The 21,728-nt window shown below is 36.9% G+C and overlaps 1 protein-coding gene across 2 annotated transcripts in view; it reads left to right on the top strand.

The window, feature by feature from the left end:
- The window catches only part of LOC123554159 (sulfotransferase 1C2-like), a 34,888-nt gene that overhangs the window by 12,851 nt on the left and 309 nt on the right, over positions 1-21,728 (top strand). The window contains exons 2-6 of one of the 2 annotated variants that reach the window (XR_006686953.2): positions 15,261-15,445; positions 16,859-17,182; positions 17,723-17,826; positions 19,270-19,447; positions 19,630-20,384. Coding sequence is in view for 1 of the 2 variants with exons in the window: in XM_045344098.2 (XP_045200033.2) it covers positions 15,265-15,445; positions 16,859-17,182; positions 17,723-17,826; positions 19,270-19,447; positions 19,630-19,745 (903 nt within the window). In the remaining variant the exon portion in view is untranslated. Of the gene's footprint in view, positions 1-15,260; positions 15,446-16,858; positions 17,183-17,722; positions 17,827-19,269; positions 19,448-19,629; positions 21,726-21,728 lie in introns of those variants that run through there. The other variant, XM_045344098.2, reaches the window with a different exon arrangement.

Raw genomic sequence — 21,728 nt, 5'->3', positions numbered from 1 at the left:
AAAAATTATTATACCACTACCCATGTCTAAAATCGATTGGCCTTTATCACAGAGAATGTCAAAACCTAACAACATCGTTGTTCTATTTCATGCTGCAAATATGGCCAGATAAGTAGCCCAAAACTGGTGGTAGGTGGTCGATGAATGTGCACATCAACTTCTGCATACCAAAATGTTCGTCAGAATCTGTAGCTTTTAGAACTGCCTGATACCAGTTTCTAGTCACTGGGCAAAGTTTTCAAATTCAAGATGGCCGCTGATACATGAAAATGACATCCAATATATAAAATTTCAAAATAAAAGCATTTAAATGATGTATATTCATTTGGAATTATTATAACATTTTTAAAGGTATAAATCTGCAAAATTATATGCATAAATCGATATGAAATAAAACTTTTTGACACATGTTATACCAATTTTATATGTACTAAAATGTGATAAATACTATTTTCTTGAACATACGGTCAATTTACTTTGTTTTTGTGCTTCCATTTACTGTTGTACCTTACACTATGCAATCCCGAGTTGATCAAGAGATGATAAATTTGTAATAGCATTATCATTTTGTTAAAGGGTACATTTTAATTATTGATAACAGATATATTTTAGTGAGTGGGGTAATTCTATATAAAATATATTTAATGATATGTGAATTAGAAACAAATTAATAATCATTTTTTGTAATGTATACATTCTACTATATATTATCATTATCAAAACAATGTAAAGTACGAAATATATATTTAGACGAAAATCTAAAACTATTAAGTTTATTTAAAAAATGGCGGCCAAGATGGCTGCCACAATGTTTTTGAACTGACTTATATACTGGCAACAACTCCTTTGAAGAATATGCTTCAGCTTGTTGATTTCTTTACGTTATATCAGTCGTAAATAAGTTGATTATTCAAATGCTTTGTGATTTACAGAGTAAATTGTCATATTTCTTGACATTTATAGAATAAATGAAACAGCATAATGGTGTATGCATGCATACCAGATATAGGTTGAAAATGTAAATATTTATATACATATCCATTTAATAGTTAATTATTAACAGTAGCATGTTATCATTTTAGCTCATCTGAGCACAAAGTGCTCAGGTTGAGCTATTGTGATCGCTCACTGGCCGGCGCCTGTCTATCCACACTTTCCTATAACAACATCTCCTCCTAAACTACTGTGCCAATTTTGATGAAACTTCATAGGGATGTTCCTTGTACAGTATTCTTTCAAATTGTTTAACGAATTGAATTCCATGCAGAAGTCGTGTTGCCATGGCAACCGAAAAGAATTTTTTTAAAAATCTTCTTGTACAAAACCACAGGTTTTAGGGCTTTGATATCTAGTATGTAGCATTATCTAGCGGTCTTCTACCAAGATTGTGCAAATTATCCCCCTAGGGTCATATGTGTCCCCGCCCTGGGGCGAATTGGTTAATAAAGACGGATATGGGGAAAACTTTGAAAATCTTCTTGTTCAAAACCAAAGGGCCAAGGGCTTTGATATTTAATATATAGCATCATCTAGTGGTTCTCTACCAAGATTGTTCATATAATATCCATATAGGATCAAATATGGCCCCGCACTTGGGAATACATGGTTTATACAGACTTATATAGAGAAAATTATGTAAATCTTCATGTACAAAACCACAGGGCCTTGGGCTTTGATATTTTGTATGAAGCATTATCTAGTGGTCTTCTAACAATATTGTTCAAATTATCTCCTAGGGTCAAATATGGCCCCGCCCTGGGTGTCACATGTTTAATATAGACTTGTTTAGGGAAAACTTCGAAAATCTTTTAGTACAAAATCACATGACCTTGGGGTTTGATATTTGGTATGTAGCATTATATAGTTGTTCACTAACAAGATTGTTCAAATTATATCCATAGAATCAAATATGGCCCCGCCCTTGGGGTCACATGTTTTATATAGACTTGTATAGTGGAAAAACTTTGAAAATGGTATTGTCCAAAACCACAGGGTATAAGGTTTTGATATTTGGTTTGTAGCATCATCTAGTGAGCCTCTACTATGTTTGTTCAATTATATCGCTAGGGTCAGATATGTCCCCGGGGGTCACCTGGTTCATACAAACTTATGTAGAGAAAACTATGTAAATCTTCATGTACAAAACCACAGGGCATTGGTCAAATATGGCCCAGCCCTGGGTGTTACATGGTTTATATAGACTTATTTAGGGAAAACTTTGAAAATCTTTTGGTACAGAATCACATGGCCTAGGGCTTTAATATTTCTTGTGTAGCATCGTGTAGTATTCCTTTACCAAGATTGTTCAAATTATACACTTGGGGTTAAAACTGGCCCCGCCTTGGGAGCACATGGTATAAAAAAAACTTCTACAAAGAGAAATGCTTTAAAAATATTGTCTTAAAGCATACGATCTAGAGCAAAGATATTTGGTATGTGGCATGCTCTTGTGGTTCTCTACCAAGATTGTTCAAATCATGACCTTGGGGTCAATATATGCAACGCCCGGGGGTCTCTTGTTTTTCATTGATATGGGAAAAATCTTCTTGTCCAAAACCATAAAGCCATTTGGTGTTTGGTATTGCCTACTATCAAGTTTGTTCAAATCATGACACTGGGGTCAAAATTGACTGCACTCCGGAGTAAACAGTTTTTACTTTGGCTTATATAGGGAAAAGCCTTTTAAAAAAATTTTTAAACCATAAGTCCCAGAACTTAGATATTTGGTCGTTCTACCAAGATTGTTTAAATCGTGACCCTGGGGTCAATATGGGACACGCCCGGGCGGTCCCTTGTTTTTACATAGACATTTGTTTTTGAAGCAATCGCATAGCAATTTGGACCACAAGTATAATGTTTGATACAATATTCAATACTCATCTTGAAAAGGATAGAAAGAAAGAAGTCCGATTTCATGGCAAAGTCGCAAGGTAACCATGTTTTGTATCATAGCTCGGTGTTTTTTCTTAATAAATTTGGTGCAGGTAAATCGTATACACTGAGTGCAGGATGCGATAACTAAAAGTGTGCAGGTATCAAATACCCGCACGCCTACTGAACTACCATATATGGATGGCTATGATACAAAACAGAAAGAACATTAAAACTCTCAGGTAAACGATTTATACTCGGGGGCTACGCCCCCCTCGTACAAATCGTTTACCCTCTAGTTTCAATGCTCTTTCTATTACATGTCTCTTGAAAGTGCCGACTGCATTTTCTTGACGGTATGGCAGGTTTTTAAATGCTTGGGGCACCAGCTTTGTAATCCACATTCTAGGATATGGCAAAGATATTCCTTGGACATATATTGGTAACGTCAAGATGTATAATTAATGTGAAGCAGATACATATTATTTTTCTTGATAAATACAATTGCAAGCACCAAAATGAAAAGAGGTGACATTATCATTATTATTATTATACTAGATTTATATAGCGCCCTTTTCATGATCAATTTCACGTTCAAAATCGCTTTACATAGTTCAAATGCAGCCACACAAGGCGCATAATTCATCCTCTACTAGTACAGAACCGCCTCGGTAGCCTAGTGGTAGAGCGTCGGCTTCGAGTGCGGGAGGTCGTGGGTTCGATCCCCGGCCGCGTAATACCAAAGACGTTAAAAATGGTACTAGCAGCTTCCTCGCTTCGCGCTCAGCATTAAGGGGATAGTGCTAGGACTGGTCAGCCCGGTGTCAGTATAATATGACTGGGTGGGGTATCATGCCACGTGTCTACGGCGTGATATTCCAGTGAGGCAGCACTATAAAGTTGGGAATTGTGCTCACTGCTACAAGTAGACACCATCGTTTATATGACTGAAAAATTGTTGAAAAAGACGTTAAACCCGAACACACACACACACACACTCTACTAGAACAGACACAGAGCGATCTGACCAAAGGGACAGAGTGAGACAAAGCCCCCACGACAGAGAGATCAGAAATCAGATACAGGCTTGTCCGGCTAACTTAGCCTAGCTCGTTGCGAATAGACAAAACGATTTTCAACATCGCCCCAGTTATATGTTTTCAGGCAGTATCTTACGAAATTTCCACATATTTTATCAAATATATTTTTCAATCACAGGAAATGAAGACTGATGTAGCATTTGCGCTGGCAGTGCACTAGATACAGACAAAGACATGACATTGTGTAAAAATATGCTTAAATTTTATCCTGCATCGTTTGTCACAGTGACTCAGATGACTCAAAACATATTATGTCAGATTGCATCAGTCAACATTTGTTTAAATATATGTTGTTATTTTTGTAAAATGAACTTACAAGAAGTGTTCTCATTTTACTTATTTATTTTTCAATCGTGTATTTAAAACATACAGATAAAACAAGACAAACATACATACATATTTAAAAATATTCAAATTACCCTAGGATAAAATACTGTTCTACGCTGTTTTATGGAAAGAAAAATAAGTATCGCTCAGTTAACGAAATGTTGTAAAAAGAAGGGGTTTAGCAGGCTTTTGAAAGCAGCTAGAGCGTGAGCTTCCCTGATCTTGACTAGATTGGAGTTCCAAAACTTTGGAGCAGTGAATGAAAAGGTGCGATTGCCATACATCATGGTTTTAGTTTTTGGCATAACTAGTGACAGCGTGTCTTGTGATCTTGAGTACTATAGATAACCATGCCCTAACTGTTACCATGGTTTGGTAACAACAGGAAGATCATGGTTTATATCAGTATTACAGATGAATATGTACTGGCTGTTGTCTTTCGATATATATGAGTAATATAGATAACCATGCCCTAACTGTTGTCGTGGTTGGTGTCAACAGGAAGAGCATGGTATATATCAGTATTACAGATAACCATATTCTGGCTGTTTTTGTGGTTCAGTAACAATAGTGGGAGCATGGTAAATATGAGAACTATAGATAAACATGCCGCAACTGTTGTCATTGTTTGGTAACAACAGGAAGAGCATGGTTTGTATCAGTATTACAGGTGAATATGTTCTGGCTGTTGTTGAGGTTCGATATATATGAGTTCTATTGATAATAATGCTCTAACTAATGTCATAGTTCGGTGACAACAGCTGGAGCATGGTATATATCAGTACTATAGTTTACCATGGCCACCAGTAGCAACAGCTGGAACATGGTATACAAGAGTAATATAAATAACCATGCCCTGACATTTTTCGTAGTTTGATAACAAAAGCCGTGCTGTAGTTATGGTTCGGTAGCAGCAACTGTAACATGATATATGAGTACTATAGGAAGAGTGTAGTATTTATCAGTACTATAGTTAAACGACTGTAGTGGTGGTTCAGTAGCAAAAGATTGAGTACGGTATATATGAGTTATATAGATAACCATGCCCTAACTGTTGTCATGGTTTGGTAACAACAGGAAGAGCATGGTTTATATCCGTATTACAGATGTCTATGTTCTGGCTGTTGTTGTGGTTCGATAAAAACTGCTGGATCAAGGTAAATATGAGTACTATAGATAACCATGTCCCAACTGTTGTCATGGTTTGAAATGAACATGAAGAGCACGGTATATATCGGTATTACAAATAACCATTTACCAGTGAACGTTTTTCTTTCAATAAAGAGCATTGCAACGTATGAATTCCAAAAAAGCTAAGATAAAAAGGGACAGAAAAGTGGAAAAAACTAAAAGGTTAAAATTTACGGAAGGTAGACCTGGAAATGAATATGTTTCTATGACCTACATTTCCGCTATATAAAACTGAAATCATCAAGGAAAGGAGTTTCAATAAAATCTGATTTACTGCCGATCTACGATGCAAAACTTCCAATTATACAAAAAAGGAAGGACCTTCTCTAGCTTTGTTCTGATGGAACAATATCTTCAGAATTCCATCAGTATTTCAAGAATATTTATTCTGAAAAAGCAGCCAGAGACTGCCTATCAGAACCAGACATGTTGGAAGTAAGTGATAACTCTGATATTGAATAGTTGTTATAAGTACAAAAGAGTTTTTTTTTGTTTTAAGAGGTACTATATACTAGAAACAGATGGGAAAACGTTCTTTTACTAATATCTGGAATGGATTGTTGCAACTTTTTGTGGTGTAATTGTTATACAATTTTAAACATAATCTGTAATTTATACACCTTTTACTCAACATTTCTATTTGTACTAAGTGCACGTATTTCCTTAGTCTTTGTAAATCATGTCATAGGGTTTGACAGGTCTGTTATAAGTGCACTTGTGACAATATGGCATCCAATAAAATCAACATTATTGCAATTTTTTAGAGTACTAAGTGCACATAACACATTTGAACCTTCGAATTATTTTGCATTTTGTTGTATGCCAGATTGAGTTAAGTACAATTTTAACTATAAAACCAATTTAATTTGTGAGAAGTCCTTTTATAGTCTTCCTATATTATAACAACATTATTGACTATGATATAACTAAATCATACCTAAATATTCCCATTCAATGAAAAGTTTTATGTTTCTAAAACCTTCTTTTGCTTTCTCTCCACTATTTGAAAAATAAACATATATCGTTCTGGCTTTAACCCCTCGATATCAGTATTACCGATAAGCATGTTCTGGCTGTTGTTGTGGTTCGGTAACAACAGTTGGAGCATGGTATATATGAGTACTATAGATAACCATGCTCCGACTTTTACAATGGTTCGATAATAACATCTACAGAATGGTATATATGAGTGCTATAGATAACCATGCTCCGTCTTTTGTAATGGTTCGGTTATAGCATCTGCAGCAGGTATGATTCTGATACAGACAATGCTCCAGCTGTTGTATTAAAACCATGATAACAGTTGGTGCCTAATTATCTTTAATACTGAAACAGATGCTCCGGCTGTTGGTACCGAACCATGACAATAGTCAGAGCATGTTTATCTATAGTACTGATACAAACAATGATCTAATTGTTGTTACACAACCATGAGAATAGTTGGGTCCTGTGTATCTATAGTACTGATACAGACCGTACTCTAGCTGTTGTTACACAAACATGACAACAACCCGCCCGCTTAGCTCAGTAGGTAGAGCGCCGGTCTACGGATCGCGGGGTCGCGAGTTCGATCCTCGGGCGGGGCGTGTGTTCTCCATGACTATTTGATAAACGACATTGTGTCTGAAATCATTAGTCCTCCACCTCTGATTCATGTGGGGAAGTTGGCAGTAACTTGTGGAGAACAGGTTTGTACTGGTACAGTATCCAGGAACACTAGTTAGGTAAACTGCCCGCCGTTACATGACTGAAACACTGTTGAAAAACGGCGCTAAACCCAAAACAAAACAAACATGACAACAGTTGTGGCCTGTTTATCCATAGTACTAATATAGACGATTCTCTAGCTGTTGTAACACAACCATGATAACATTTTGGGCCTGGTTGTCTATAGTCCTGGTACAAACCATGTTCTAGCTGTTGTTACACAACCACGACAACAATTGGGGCCTGGTTACTTTTAGTACTGAAGGAAACCATGCTCTATCTGTTGTTACCGGTCAATGACAACAGGCGGAGCATGTTTATCTATTGTACTGATACAGAACATGCTCTAGCTGTTGCTACCAGACCAGGACAACAGCCGGAGCAGGTTTATTGTACTGATACAGACCATGCTCTAGCTGTTGTTACACAACCACGACAATAGTTGGGACCTGGTTATCTACAATACTGATACAGACCATGCTGTAGCTGTTGTTACCGGACCATGACAACAGCCATAGAATGTTTATATATAGTACTGATACATACCATGCTCCAGCTGTTGTAACGCAACCTTGACAATTGTTGGGGCCTGTTTATCTATAGTACTAATACAGACCATGCTCTACCTGTTCTTACACAACCATGAGAACAGTTGGGACCAGGTTATCTTAAGCAATGATACAGACCATGCTCCGTCTATTGGTTCCGGACCATGACAACAGTCAGAGCATGTTTACCTATAGTACGGATAAAGATCATGCTCTTACTTTATTTTATTTATTTTGTTGGGTTTAAGGTCGCACCGACACAATTATAGGTCATATGGCGACTTTCCAGCTTTGATGGTGGATGAAGACCCAAGGTGCCCCTCCGTGCATTATTTCATCACGAGCGGGGACCTTGGTAGAACCACCGACCTTCCGTAAGCCAGCTTGATGGCTTCCTCACATGAAGAATTCAACGCCGCTCGAACCCACATCGATCATGCTCTTACTGTTGGTACACAACCATGACAACCGTTGGGGCCTGGTTATCTAAAGGAGTGATGCAGAACATGCTCCACCTGTTGTAGCACAATCATGACAACAGTTGGGGCCTTGTTATCTATAGTACTGGTACTGAAGATGCTCCAGCTGTTGTAACAGAACTATGGGCCCTGGTTACATTTAGTGCTGATACAAACCATGCGCTAGCTGTTGTTACACAGTCATGAAAACAGTTGGGGCCTGGTTATCTGTAGTACTGATACAAACAATGCTCTGTCTGTTGTTACCAGTCCATGACAACAGCCGGAGCATTTTATCTATTGTACTGATAAAGACCTTGCTCAAGCTGTTGCTTCCGGACCATGACAACGTAGCAGGATATTGTACTGATACAGACCATCCTCTGGCTGTTGTAACACAACCATGAAGGAAGTTGGGTCCTAGGTATCTACAGTACTAATACAGACCATGCTGTAGCTGTTGTAACCGGACCATGACAACAGCCGGAGCATGTTCATCTATAGTACTGATACAGACCATGCTCCAGCTGTTGTTTCCGGATCATGACAACAGCTGGAGCATGTTTATCTATAGTACTGATACATATCATGCTCAAGGTGTTGTAACGCAACCTTGACAATTGTTGGGGCCTGTTTATCTATAGTAGTAATACAGACCATGCTCTATAGCTATCTGTTCTTACACAACCATGACATCAGTTAGGGCCAGGTTATCATTAGTACTGATACAGATTAGTCTTCGGCTCTTGGTACCAGACCATGACCACAGTCAGAGCATGTTTACCTATAGTACTTATACAGAACATGCTCTAACTGTTGTTACCCAACCATGACAACAGTTGGGGTCTGGTTATCTATAGTACTGATACAGGCAATGCTTCAGCTATTATAACATGTAGCATGTTAGCTATTGTAACATGTATAATTATGTAGCTGTTGCAACACAACCATGACAACAGTTGGGGCCTGGTATCTAGACCTGACCATACTATAGCGGTTGTTACACAACCATGACAACAGCTGGGGCCAGGGTATCTAAAGTTCTGCTACAGACCATGATGTAGCTGTTGTAAAACAATCATAACAAAAGTTTGGGCATTGTTATCTAAAGTACTGATACAGACAATGCCCCAGCTGTTGTAACACAACCATGAAAGCAGTTGGGGCCTGGTTTTATTTAGTACAGATACAGATCATGCTTTAGCTGTTGTTACACAACCATGACAACAGTTGGGGCCTTATTTTCTATAGTACTGATACAAATCATGCTCTTTCTGTTGTAACCGAATCATGACAACAGCTGGAGCATTTTTAACCATTGTACTGATTTATACCATCTCCAGCTGTTGTAACACAACCATGAAAACAGTTGGGGCCTGGTTATTATGTCTCCCATCACACAGTGGTGTGGGAGACATATTGATTTACTCCAGTCTGTGTGTGTGTGTGTGTGTGTGTGTGTCACAAAGCTTGTCCGCACTCTTAAGTCTAACATTTCTCATCTGATCTTCACCAAACTTGAAAAAAATGTGTTTGAACATGAGACCTCGGCCAAGTTCGATAACTAGGCAAATCCGCCCAGGCACTTTTGAATTATGGCCCTTTAATTACTAATTGGATCCACTCATCACATACATCGAGAAAAACTAGAATTTTTCAAGCTTGTCCGCACTCTAAGTCGAACATTTCTCATCTGGTCCTCACCAAACTTAAACAAAATGTGTTTGACCATGAGACCTCGGCCAAGTTCGATAACTAGCCAAATCCGCCCAGACACTTCTGAATAATGGCCCTTTAATTACTAATTGGATCCACTCGTCACATCCATCGGGAAAAACTAGAATTTTTCAAGTTTGTCCGCGCTCTAAGTCGAACATTTCTCATCTGATCCTCACCAAACTTGAACAAAATGTGTTTGACTATAAGACCTCGGCCAAGTTCGATTAGTAGCCAAATCCGCCCAGGCACTTTTGAATTATGGCCCTTTAATTACTAATTGGATCCACTCATCACATCCATCGAGAAAAACTAGAATTTTTCAAGCTTGTCCGCGCTCTAAGTCGAACATTTCTCATCTGATCCTCACCAAACTTGAACAAAATGTGTTTGACTATAAGACCTCGGCCAAGTTCGATAAGTAGCCAAATCCGCCCAGGCACTTTTGAATTATGGCCCTTTAATTACTAATTGGATCCACTCATCACATCCATCGAGAAAAACTAGAATTTTTCAAGCTTGTCCGCGCTCTAAGTCGAACATTTCTCATCTGATCCTCACTAATCTTGAACAAAATGTGTTTGACCATGAGACCTCGGCCAAGTTCGATAACTAGCCAAATCCGCCTAGGCACTTTTGAATTATGGCCGTTGAATTACTGATTGGATCCACTCATAACAGCCATCGAGAAAAAATAGACATTTTTCGAGCTTGTCCGCACTCTAAGTCGAACATTTCTCATCTGATCTTCACCAAACTTGAACAAAATGCTGACTGAAATACTGTTGAAAAACGGCGTTAAACCCAAAACAAACAAATGAACAAAATGTGTTTGACCATGAGACCTCGGCCAAGTTCGATAACTAGCCAAATCCTCTCAGGCACTTTTGAATTATGGCCCTTGAATTACTGATTGGATCTATTTATCATAGCCATCGAGAAAAACTAGACATTTTTCAAATTTGCAGTTGTGGGAGACATGCGCTTTTCTCAAAGCATCTCTAGTATTTAGTACTGATTCAGACCATGCTCTAGCTGTTGTTACCGGTCAATGACAACAACCGCAGCATATTTATCTCTTGTAATGATATAGACTATGCTTTAACTGTTGCTACCGGGCAATGACAACAGCCTGAGCAGGTTTATCTATTGTACTGATACAGACCATGCTCTTGCTGTTGTAAACAATCACGAAAACAGTTGGGGCCTTGTTATCTATAGTACTGATACAGACCATGCTCTAGCTGTTGTTACACAACCATGAGAATATTTGGGGCCTTGTAACATTACTGATACAGACCATGCTTTAGCTGTTGTAACAGGACCATGACAAAAGCCGGACCATGTTCATCTATAGTACTATTACAGACCATGCTCCAGTTGTTGTTACACAACCATGACAACAGTTGGGGCCTGTGTATTTATAATACTAATACAGACCATGCTCCAGCTGTTGTTACCGGTCCATGACAACAGCCGGAGCATTTTATCTTTTGCACTGATATAGACCATGCTCTAGCTGTGCTACTGGACCATGACAACAGCCGGAGCATGTTTATATATTGTACTGATACAGGCCATGCTCTAGCTGTTGTAACACAACCATGACAATCGTTGGGTCCTGGATATCTGTAGTACTAATACAGACCATGCTTTAGTTGTTGTTACACAACTATGAGAATAGTTGGGACCTGGTTATCTACAGAACTGATGCAGACCATGCTGTAGCTGTTGTTGGCTGACAATGACAACAGCCGTAGCCTGTTTATCTATAGTACTAATACAGACCATGCTCTAGCTGTTGTTACACAACCATGACAACATTTGAGGCCAGGTTATCGTTAGTACTAATACAGATTATTCTCCGGCTATTGTTACCGGACCATGGCCACAGTCAGAGCCTGTTTACATATAGTACTGCTACAGACCATGCCCAAACTGTTGTTACACAATCATGATAACAGTAGGGGTGTGATTATCTATAGTTCTGATACAGACCATGCTGTACCTTTTGTAACACAACCATGACAATAATTGGGGTCTGGGTATCTAAAGTACTGATGCAGACCCTGATGTAGCTGCTGTAACACAACCATGACAAAAGTTTGGGCATGGTTATCTAAAGTACTGATACAGACAATGTTCCAGCTGTTGTAACACAATCATGAAAGCAGTTGGGACCTGGTTATATTTAGTACAGATACAGACCATGCTCTAGTTGTTGTTACACAACCAAGACAACAGTTGGGGCCTTGTTATCTATAATATTGATACAAACCATGCTCTGTCTGTTGTAACCGGACCATAACAACAGCTGGAGCATTTCTATCTATTGTACTGATTTATACCATACTGCTGCTGTTGTAACACAACCATGAAAAGAGTTGGGGCCTGGTTATCTATAGTACTGATACAGACCATGCTCTAGCTGTTGTTACCGGTCAATGAAAACAGCCGCAGCATGTTTATCTATTGTAATGATATAGACTATGCTCTAGCTGTTGCTACCGGACAATGACAACAGCCGGAGCAGGTTTATCTATTGTACTGATACAGACCATGCTCTAGCTGTTGTAACACAACCATAGGAAAAGTTTGGTCATTGGTATCTATAGTACTAATACAGACCATGCTCTAGCCTTTGTTACACAACCATGACAACAGTTGAGGCCTTGTTATCTACAGTACTTATACACACCATGCTCTAACTGTTGTTACACAACCATGACAACAGTTGGGGCCTGGTTATCTATAGTACTTGTGCAGACCTACTTTACCTGTTGTTAAACATGACATCAGTTGGAGCCTATTTATCTGTATTTAGGATACAGATCTGCTCTGACCATGACAGCAGTAGGTGCATGGTTAAAGTAATTTCAAAACAGTACAAATAACGTTTGTAGAAAAAAATGATGCAAATATGATCAAATTCTGCACAATTAACTTTTGTATTAATATTTCAAATGGTGCGTGCCGTAGAAAGAATTGTGAGACCTTAACTCATATATATGTCAAATATTGAAGCAGCCATTTCAATGTATGTTGCCACAAAAAGTAACTTATGATACTGTGGGGTTTTTTTTGCCTGGTAAATGACTTATAGGCTGCTCCATGAGGGATATGTCACTGGGTGAGAAAAATGTACAGCGTGACCAGGACTCGAACCCGGGGCCTTTCGCTTACAAGACGAACTCTTTTGACAGAGCTACTCGGTTCCTTACACATTTTATCCACTTCAAACATAGTTTGAATTTTAAAGAACGGCATTCATTTTTCTCGTTAGTTATCACAAGGGCAGTGACTGAAAGGCTGCAATAACTCTAAAAGGGATATGTAAGATTAGAATTTTAATCAAATAAACATCAGAAATAGGTTCAGGATATACATGCTGTTTTGCTTCCTCTGAAGTGCATGTCTAACTAACAATTTTAACTTGAAAGCAATGATGACTACAAAAGGAAACACTAAGTTACAGGGAGTTTTGTTGCATATGTTTTATATTGAAACATTATTTTAAATGTTCTGCTGGCGATTTTTGTTTATTTGTATGTCTGTCTACTTGCTTTACATGAATTAAATATTTTGAACCATACCTCAAAACTTTCTATTTCAAGGTAATTAATTATTTTGAACAAAATTGCATTAAACATTGCAGTCTCATGGGGTAAGTGTAACCTATGTAAATAAGAAAAAATATACGAATTCAAATTGCACTAACCAGTTCCAGTTAAATGAAACTACTACATCGTTATTTCATCCGCAGACGTGTCCACTTGATAGTTTTCAAGGCCACATAAACGGAAATAAAGGCGACATATATGATATCAGGCTAATAATCATTTTGTTGTTTGTTACATAATGTTGACAACCCTGCTACGTCATACTGTACGGTAGGATACGTCGCAATATTGAACTTAAATGATATGTAAATGTTGGAATTTCCGACATCTATAAAAGGTAACTAATTGACGCATGCGCGTTTTGCAACCATGCGCGGTTTGTTGTCGTTATCCCACTTATGTATGTATTTCTTTTTTTATCCGTCGCTTTATTCTAACGTGATTCTCGCCCAACTGATTTCGTTGGTCATTACATACGCGAAGAAGAAAACTTTTCCACCACATTTTGAACCTTTTCTTGTTTATACTCGGAGGGGATATCGACCAGTCCAAAACTATAATGATATTCACCTCTTGAGTACAATTTTTTGTACTAAGGCGTATGTCACCGATGTGGCTGTTTGTGTATCGGTCTATGCCATAGTACTTATTATTGTGGTATTGATATATACATGTATACTATGGCATTTATCATAGGTGGGTCGTAGGTTCTCACCGCAAGGTAGAGAAACAACAGGATCTGTAAAATATATGTCAATAATATATTTTAATAGATAAATAACAGCTGCGCTGAACGATAGATGTACAGACATCAATCATAAACATGGTCATCCGAACATATTTTAAAAATTATCAAATGAAATGTAAACATACATGTATAATAATGACAATGACTGAACTGACGGACGACATTACAAAACATCTTAGAAACATGGTATAATCAGCACTAAGTTACATAAAAAGTATATGAACAGTTAAAACAAAGTATAAGGAATAACATGACATAATTATTACCTGTAAAATATATGTCAATAATATATTTTAATAGATAAATAACAGCTGCGCTGAACGATAGATGTACAGACATCAATCATAAACATGGTCATGGTTGATGTCGATGCATCGATTGGTCAGTACAGTAAAATAATTAGAAAAGAATAATAAAATAGTGATAGGAGTGCAAAGGTTACAAAGATATGGTAAGTATACTACGTACCACGGAGTAACGTTCCCTGTCGTACTACAATTATCTACACTACATACTACGGACAGTAGAACCACCGACCTTTCATTAGCCAACTGAATGGCATCTTAACAGGAAGAATTCTACAACATTGAGATTTTGAACCAGTGATTCTCAGTCAGCGACCTTAACCATTCGGTGACGCAGGCACCTATTATTTTTACTGGGGTTAGTTGTATTGATCCACTGCCCAAGGCAAAGGGTCAATATGACTACCTTGCGACTTTGAATAAAGTCGGTATGAAGTCACTTAATTAACGTTAATTTCTTTGTTCTTATATTGGTTCTGAATCAGTTGACTTCATTTTATTGCATATGATATGTCCAGTTTACGTCATGTCATGTCCAGCATTGGATTTTTGATTAATATATACAAACCGCTGAAAGTAAAAACTGGATAGTCCACAATGAAAGAAAATTAAAAAATATACATTTATGTAAACCTTTGAATCAATATTATTTTTAAAAAATGACTTCAGAAACATGGAATGGGAAAGGATAGAGGTTCGAGATGAGAATGGGGTTGGATTTGACTTAATACAACACGAAGAGCTGATATTGCCAGCCACACTTCAACATATGGAACACGAGAAACAACTCAAAATGATTCGCGAGTTTAAATACAAGAAAGGTGATATTCTCTTATGCAGTTATCCAAAAACAGGTACGATACATTTTTATTTTTAATGGCCATTCTTCGCTAGCTGTTTAATTAACGTATTTCATACGTGTACATTACATGTACAATGTATAGATATTAGTTTGCAAACTAATATCAACTTAATATAAGTATTTAAGAAGTTATTATTATTATACATCCTGAATGCCTGCCCGTCAATTACAAAGCCGCGCGTCGGCGTGGTACATTTTATTGCTTTATGAGATTTTCAAGTGACTTTGTTGGTGGGGGGGATGTTCAAGGTCATTCTCCTGGGGTCATATCTGTAATTAGCTTCAAACGTAGCTGAACCCGCCCGCTTAGCTCAGTAGAGAGAGCGTTGGCCTACGGATCGCCGGATCGCGAGTTCGATCTCCGGGCGGGGCATATGTTCTCCGTGACGATTTGATAAAAGACATTGTGTCTGAAATCATTAGTCCTCCACCTCTGATAATTCATGTGGGGAAGTTGGAAGTTACTTGCGGAGAACAGGTTTGTACTGGTACAGAATCCAGGAACACTGGTTAGGTTAACTGCCCGCCGTTACATGACTGAAATACTGTAAAAAACGGCGTTAAACCCAAAACAAACAAAAATAAGTAGATTTTCGTGACCGCTATATCACATTTTACACAACTGAAGGATTAGATCAAATAATTTTGAGACAACGTGCAAGAAGAACGCAACTTTCAGTTGTCTTGAATTTGTATTCTTTAGATAATGTGTATTGCTTTAATTGTTTAAGTGTATTGCGTCTTAATGACATGAGTTGCAAACCTGAACGAGAAGAGAGGTCATTGCACCTCGTGTATGCCGAGTTTTCACAAATTTTCTTTGTGAGCCGGTGCTTATGTAGTTTCATTCAAGTGATTGATAACAAACAACTCCCCCGTCTCATTGAAGTAAAATGTTTATTGACAACAGTTGAAACTTTGTTCATTAAGGTACTCTTGAACTTATTACGCCTTGAAAATAAAAGAAATACACATTATTATTTAAAGGACACAAACTCCAAGAAATGTCAAGAAATGGCATGGCAGCAGTTGGCAAGCAAACCTGCAAAAGATAATTTCAACCCCTAAAACAACTATTTATGAACTGCTTATGAATGCTATTAAATTTGATCAGAAAACAGTCATTAGGATCTGTTGTACAAATTAACTTCCGTTCAGCGATGCATGGTCCTTTTTCGTGTCGAATCGTCAAAACTCCAACTTATAAATTCAATTAAGTGGTGCTGTATATTATCAGAATTATTGGACTGATGAACATATAATGGCAAACGATAAGTTTGAATGAGGCACAATAAAATGTAATCATTCCAAATACAACTATTTAAGGCATTGGACCTAATTCAGTAGATTTGCATACATATTTATTAGTTTATTACAGGTTGCCTTTAATATATTTTCAATCAAGGTACACACTGGTTGTCGAATTTGGTATATTTTCTGGTTACACCCGGATCTGTAGAGTCCATGAAGACTGTACAACCAACGCTGATGGATCTTGTTCCACTTGAGCCATTAGAAAAAGTAGAACACAGTCGAGTCCTAAATTCACATCACAGAATTAACCGACTACCCTTCGATCATTTAGAACAAGGAGGAAAAATTATCGTCTTAACCCGTGATCCTAAGGACGCAATGGTTTCATATAAGTATCATGTACAAAATTTCGAGATGCTGAACCGGTCAAACTTATCATGGAACAATTTCTTTGATATCTGGGTCAATGGAAAATGTAAGTTACATATACATATGTCTTTTCTGCGACAGTTCGCAAAACAGTAAAATCGTTGCTGAATATACTAATATAGATAAGAACCATAACTCACTGTTGGCTATTTTCTAGTTATTTTCCCTGTTTTCTTTAACTTTTCGTTGTGCAGAACTGAAGATATTTCTATAGATTTTGACATGTAGGCAGGTATTCCTAATGGGAGTACAATGCACAAGAATGACGACTGTCCGGAATTAATTTTAAAATTTTCTTTGCTTATTTTTGCCATGAAACTGACTTCTGAAAGGGTTTTTCATTATGATAGATAATGTCATTCTGATTGAGAAGTTTTAAATATCATTCGGTATGTTTTTGAAAAATTTCGTGTCAAACAATGCTTAAGATAACTTGACAAAGAACTACCGGAACCTCCGTTAGCCTTGTATGTGTAATGTCGTCAACCGCAATATAAAAAAGGCTAATAGACAATAAGTATACGCTGAAAACTTGTGTTTTGATGGTGAAGATCTAGCTGATGTTTTTTTCACTCTTTTTCTTCAGTGCCCTGTGGATCTTTTTTCGATTATTACAACTCCTGGGAGAAGGCTTTGAAAGAAAACAAGGAACTGAACGTGCTCATCGTTCACTTTGAGCATTTAAAGACTGTAAGTTTTAAACGACTTAACTCAGTTTTCACTTTGAAAGTCTTCAGGATGGAGATTAATTGTTTTTTTTTCCTTAGTCAACATATGACAGATAATTAAAGAGCCTGCATTTCAAAGTAGGCCAACAACAAAATGATGCTGTCACGGAAAATATTGTAGTCGGGTTGCTTCAAAAATCCAACAAGTAAATTTTAATTATATTCAAAGTACAGAAAAAGGGGGCGGGAAGAGGTAAGGGGTAGATAAAAGGGAAGGATGTTTGGGAAAGGTGGAGCAAGGACGAATATTCAAAAGGGAAAACCACATTCTTTAAAATCAGTAACCCTACAACGTAAACCACAGCAGCGCAGACATCTACGTACTAAAGACAAACACACACACAAAACTTAACATTCACACAAGTTACAAAAAAAACTACACTTTGTGGCACCGCCCAAGACACACCTACGCACATAAAAACAAGCAGGTAAAAACGAAAGTCAGGCACCACCTACGGATTACTGGCGGCCAAAATTATGCTGGGCACGGTAACTTACTCCTAGTAAAAGGAGAGGGGGTGCAAATGTAAGGGAGCGCAGATGCACGGGCAAAGGGTGGGAGGGGGCGATCGGGGTAGTGAGGAGAACGAGGAAAGTAACGCCAACAAAGAAGACAACATACGAAACACAATACGAGACAGACAGAAAAAATGTTGAAAATAGGGGCGTCGCCTTTGAACGGTCAGTAACCTTTATATAGGAAATTGGGGGTTTAAACGCGTTTAGCGAATGCCAACCTCGCACTAACTCTATTTTCAACAAGTTAGACAAGACAATGAAAATAAAATCACTCCCCGCTGAGAACGACTTAACATTAGTGACAAAATACCAGATCATATCAAGTAAAATCATTAAATTAGGGTCAATCTAAGGTAAACTCAACAATTTGTCTGAAGTCAGAGCACCAAGATCCTAACCCTTAAGGGCACGAACATCATGTGCAATATTGATATATAAGTGAAAGATAGATTGATGCAAACACACATATTCTTTAAAATTAATTTATATCTTTGCAGTACTATCAACGTAATTTCACCCACGCTACAAAAATGACATCGCAAAAGCATTATTTGAAAGTAGTTCTGTGTGATTAAGAGATGTTCATCTTTTTCTTTTAAAATTAAAGAACATATTTTTATCGTACAATTATCAAGATTTGATTCGCAGTTTTATTTCAGTATACCAAAATCTTAAAACGAAAACCGTAATACATATTAATTAAGAAGCAAGTCCATGTATTCTCTTGTTAAAATATAATATTACATTGACGGTGAATTTTTTGTTTTATTTCATAGAAAGCCAAAACCATATATTACAAATTAGCGTAAGAAATACAAAAATATTAGCTACTGGCGACATGTTCTTCGCATTTACTTATACAACAGTGTAATCATCTAAATTGCAGAACGGATTGAAAGAACTACGAAGAATTCAAGACTTTCTTGAAGTAAACAACACAGAAGAGCGTCTAAAGGAAATTTTGGACAAATGCAATGTGACGAAAATGAAAGCAGACATAGATACAGGAGAAGTCGAGTCATTATTAAAAGACAGTGATGGAAAATCTTTCTTATACAGAAAAGGTAGTTATTTTGTTATTCTCAACGGTTTTCCATTTACTATTTAATGACAGTTTACTCAAGATCTCGCTTGTATAATTTTATGAACTACAATTTGATCAATTTTCTTAGCTGTAACTGTGTTATAACTTTTTTCATATGACTGCTATTTGAAACTACGTTATGTTTGTCAACGTTAATTCCAGGTGAATCTGGTGACTGGAAGAACCATTTTACAGTTGCCCTAAATGAACACTTCGATAATGTTTTAGAGGAACGGTTTAAAGACAGTATCTTCAACGCTGAATTTCTTGCAGGCTGAAAATTGCGATCTTTTGAAAATTGAGAATACACATTTACTATGACAGCAGTACAGAAAAAAATGTTTTGTGCTGTAGCTCCGATCTATCGCATTATATGTCCAGATGAAATGTGTAGTGATGTTTATCAGATAAGTATATGAAGCCACAAGCTATGTTTATTGTTTGCAATTTCTTTTGTCTATATCCGAAATAATGCAGTGTATAAAGACATGGCACCTCCGTCAGCTTTATCAATTATGTGTTGTATATTGATATGAATTCCGTTTGAAAACAGTAGAAAAGACATAAAGTTTAAAATGTAACGCAAAAATTTAAATACAAATGTACAATGCTTTCTGTGCCAGTCACTGGTAAGCCTAAGAACCAGCTCACTTATCTCAGTTAACCAAAACAGACTTTTTCAAATGAGAGGTTTTTATTTGCGGAAGGGTTGATGGTTTACCACTATATGAACAATATGTGTTCCGGTAAGAATCACTGGAAGTTAAACAAACTCAATATCTTGCTAGACCTTCTCAAAAGTACTTTTCTTCTTTGACGTTATACAGGAAGAGTAACTATTGACCTTCGAATATTGCTTATTCAGCGCAGCATGTACAGAATTAAAAGACAGTTTGGGAAAACCGGGTAGACGGAAGGTAAAAGGATAGCGAATATTCATTTAACAAATTTATATGGTTGTTTGTAATATGAATATGGCTGAACTATTTCAAAGACTTTATTATGTACCATTATGTTTGTTGTTGTAGTGAATGTTTATAAATATTGTTCAAAAGTTAAAGCCATCGCAATTATATAGCCATTTATATATCTCTCATAATCAAAAGTGATGAGAAGTAACATCAGAAACAATGTTCTTTAATCTGTCATTTACATTATTAACATTTTTTTCGTGTAATGTTGTTTAGTTACGTATGCTCTGGGTATTTTTTCTATTTATTCATTTCTTTTAAAGCTAATAACATTTCGTGTTGACATTTTGGTTAAGGACTTGGTTTACAGTTGAAAATAGATTAAAATAATTTACGGTTGTATGTTTTGGGTGATTGTGACTATGCTAACTAACATTTTGCAGAAAAGAATTAGTTACACACAGAATTGTTAACATTTTTAAATCAAGTCCAGATGAACTTGCCATTTTTGTTGGTGTCTGTTGTCATAATTTCACCAAAACAGAAAACGCTGGATTAATATCGAGTGTAATTATGCAAACTGACGATACATACACAGAAACATTATTAGTTACACTGCTTGTTGATGACAGGATACGGGATATACGCTGTCGAGGAAATCCATATCTATAGCTTAAAATCTGACTTAATTCAATTACGCTAGCGATGCGGCAGCCATTTTGTTTTTATCAAAATTCATATCTGAAATGTACTTGCAGGATAATGAATATATCCTGTCTCCACGTGACGTCTACTGACCAATCTTGTAGGAGGCAAGATAAAATAATATGCACAGCAGTTATCTTAGAATCTGGAATTCTGACAAACGTCTAACACGTATATTGTATTCTTATACTGCTGGTATACTATAGCGTATAGCATATGTTTGCTTTGAATATCAGAAAAAAAAGATATTTTAAGATTTCCAGCAAATACTGGTAGGTTATGTTTAGTATTTTACCATACTTGTCAAATAGCATCAGGATCAAGTCAAAAGTCAAAACAGGTGTAAATCATAGAATATCTAACCAGATTCATATATTCATATTTCTTAAACAAACTCATTGGCATTAGAGATAAAAGGGACTGAACACCAAACATGTGTATCTAAAAGTCAGAAACAAGAAAAAACATTCATAGGGGATTCATAAAACAAAAATGCAGATGCAGATACTGCGGGATACTGTCAATATTTTCTGAGTATTTACTCGAAATTCGTAGACAGTTGTAGCCATTACATGTATTTATAAATCTTTATTTAACTGCTTTATCATTAATTCATGCATGTGAATAAAGAAATGAAACTAATAT

The sequence above is a fragment of the Mercenaria mercenaria genome, chromosome 7, assembly GCF_021730395.1.
Source record: "Mercenaria mercenaria strain notata chromosome 7, MADL_Memer_1, whole genome shotgun sequence".
In the NCBI taxonomy this organism is placed as follows: domain Eukaryota; kingdom Metazoa; phylum Mollusca; class Bivalvia; order Venerida; family Veneridae; genus Mercenaria; species Mercenaria mercenaria.
Note: the sequence above shows the minus strand (reverse complement) of the source record. Positions and strands in the feature narration are given on the sequence as shown.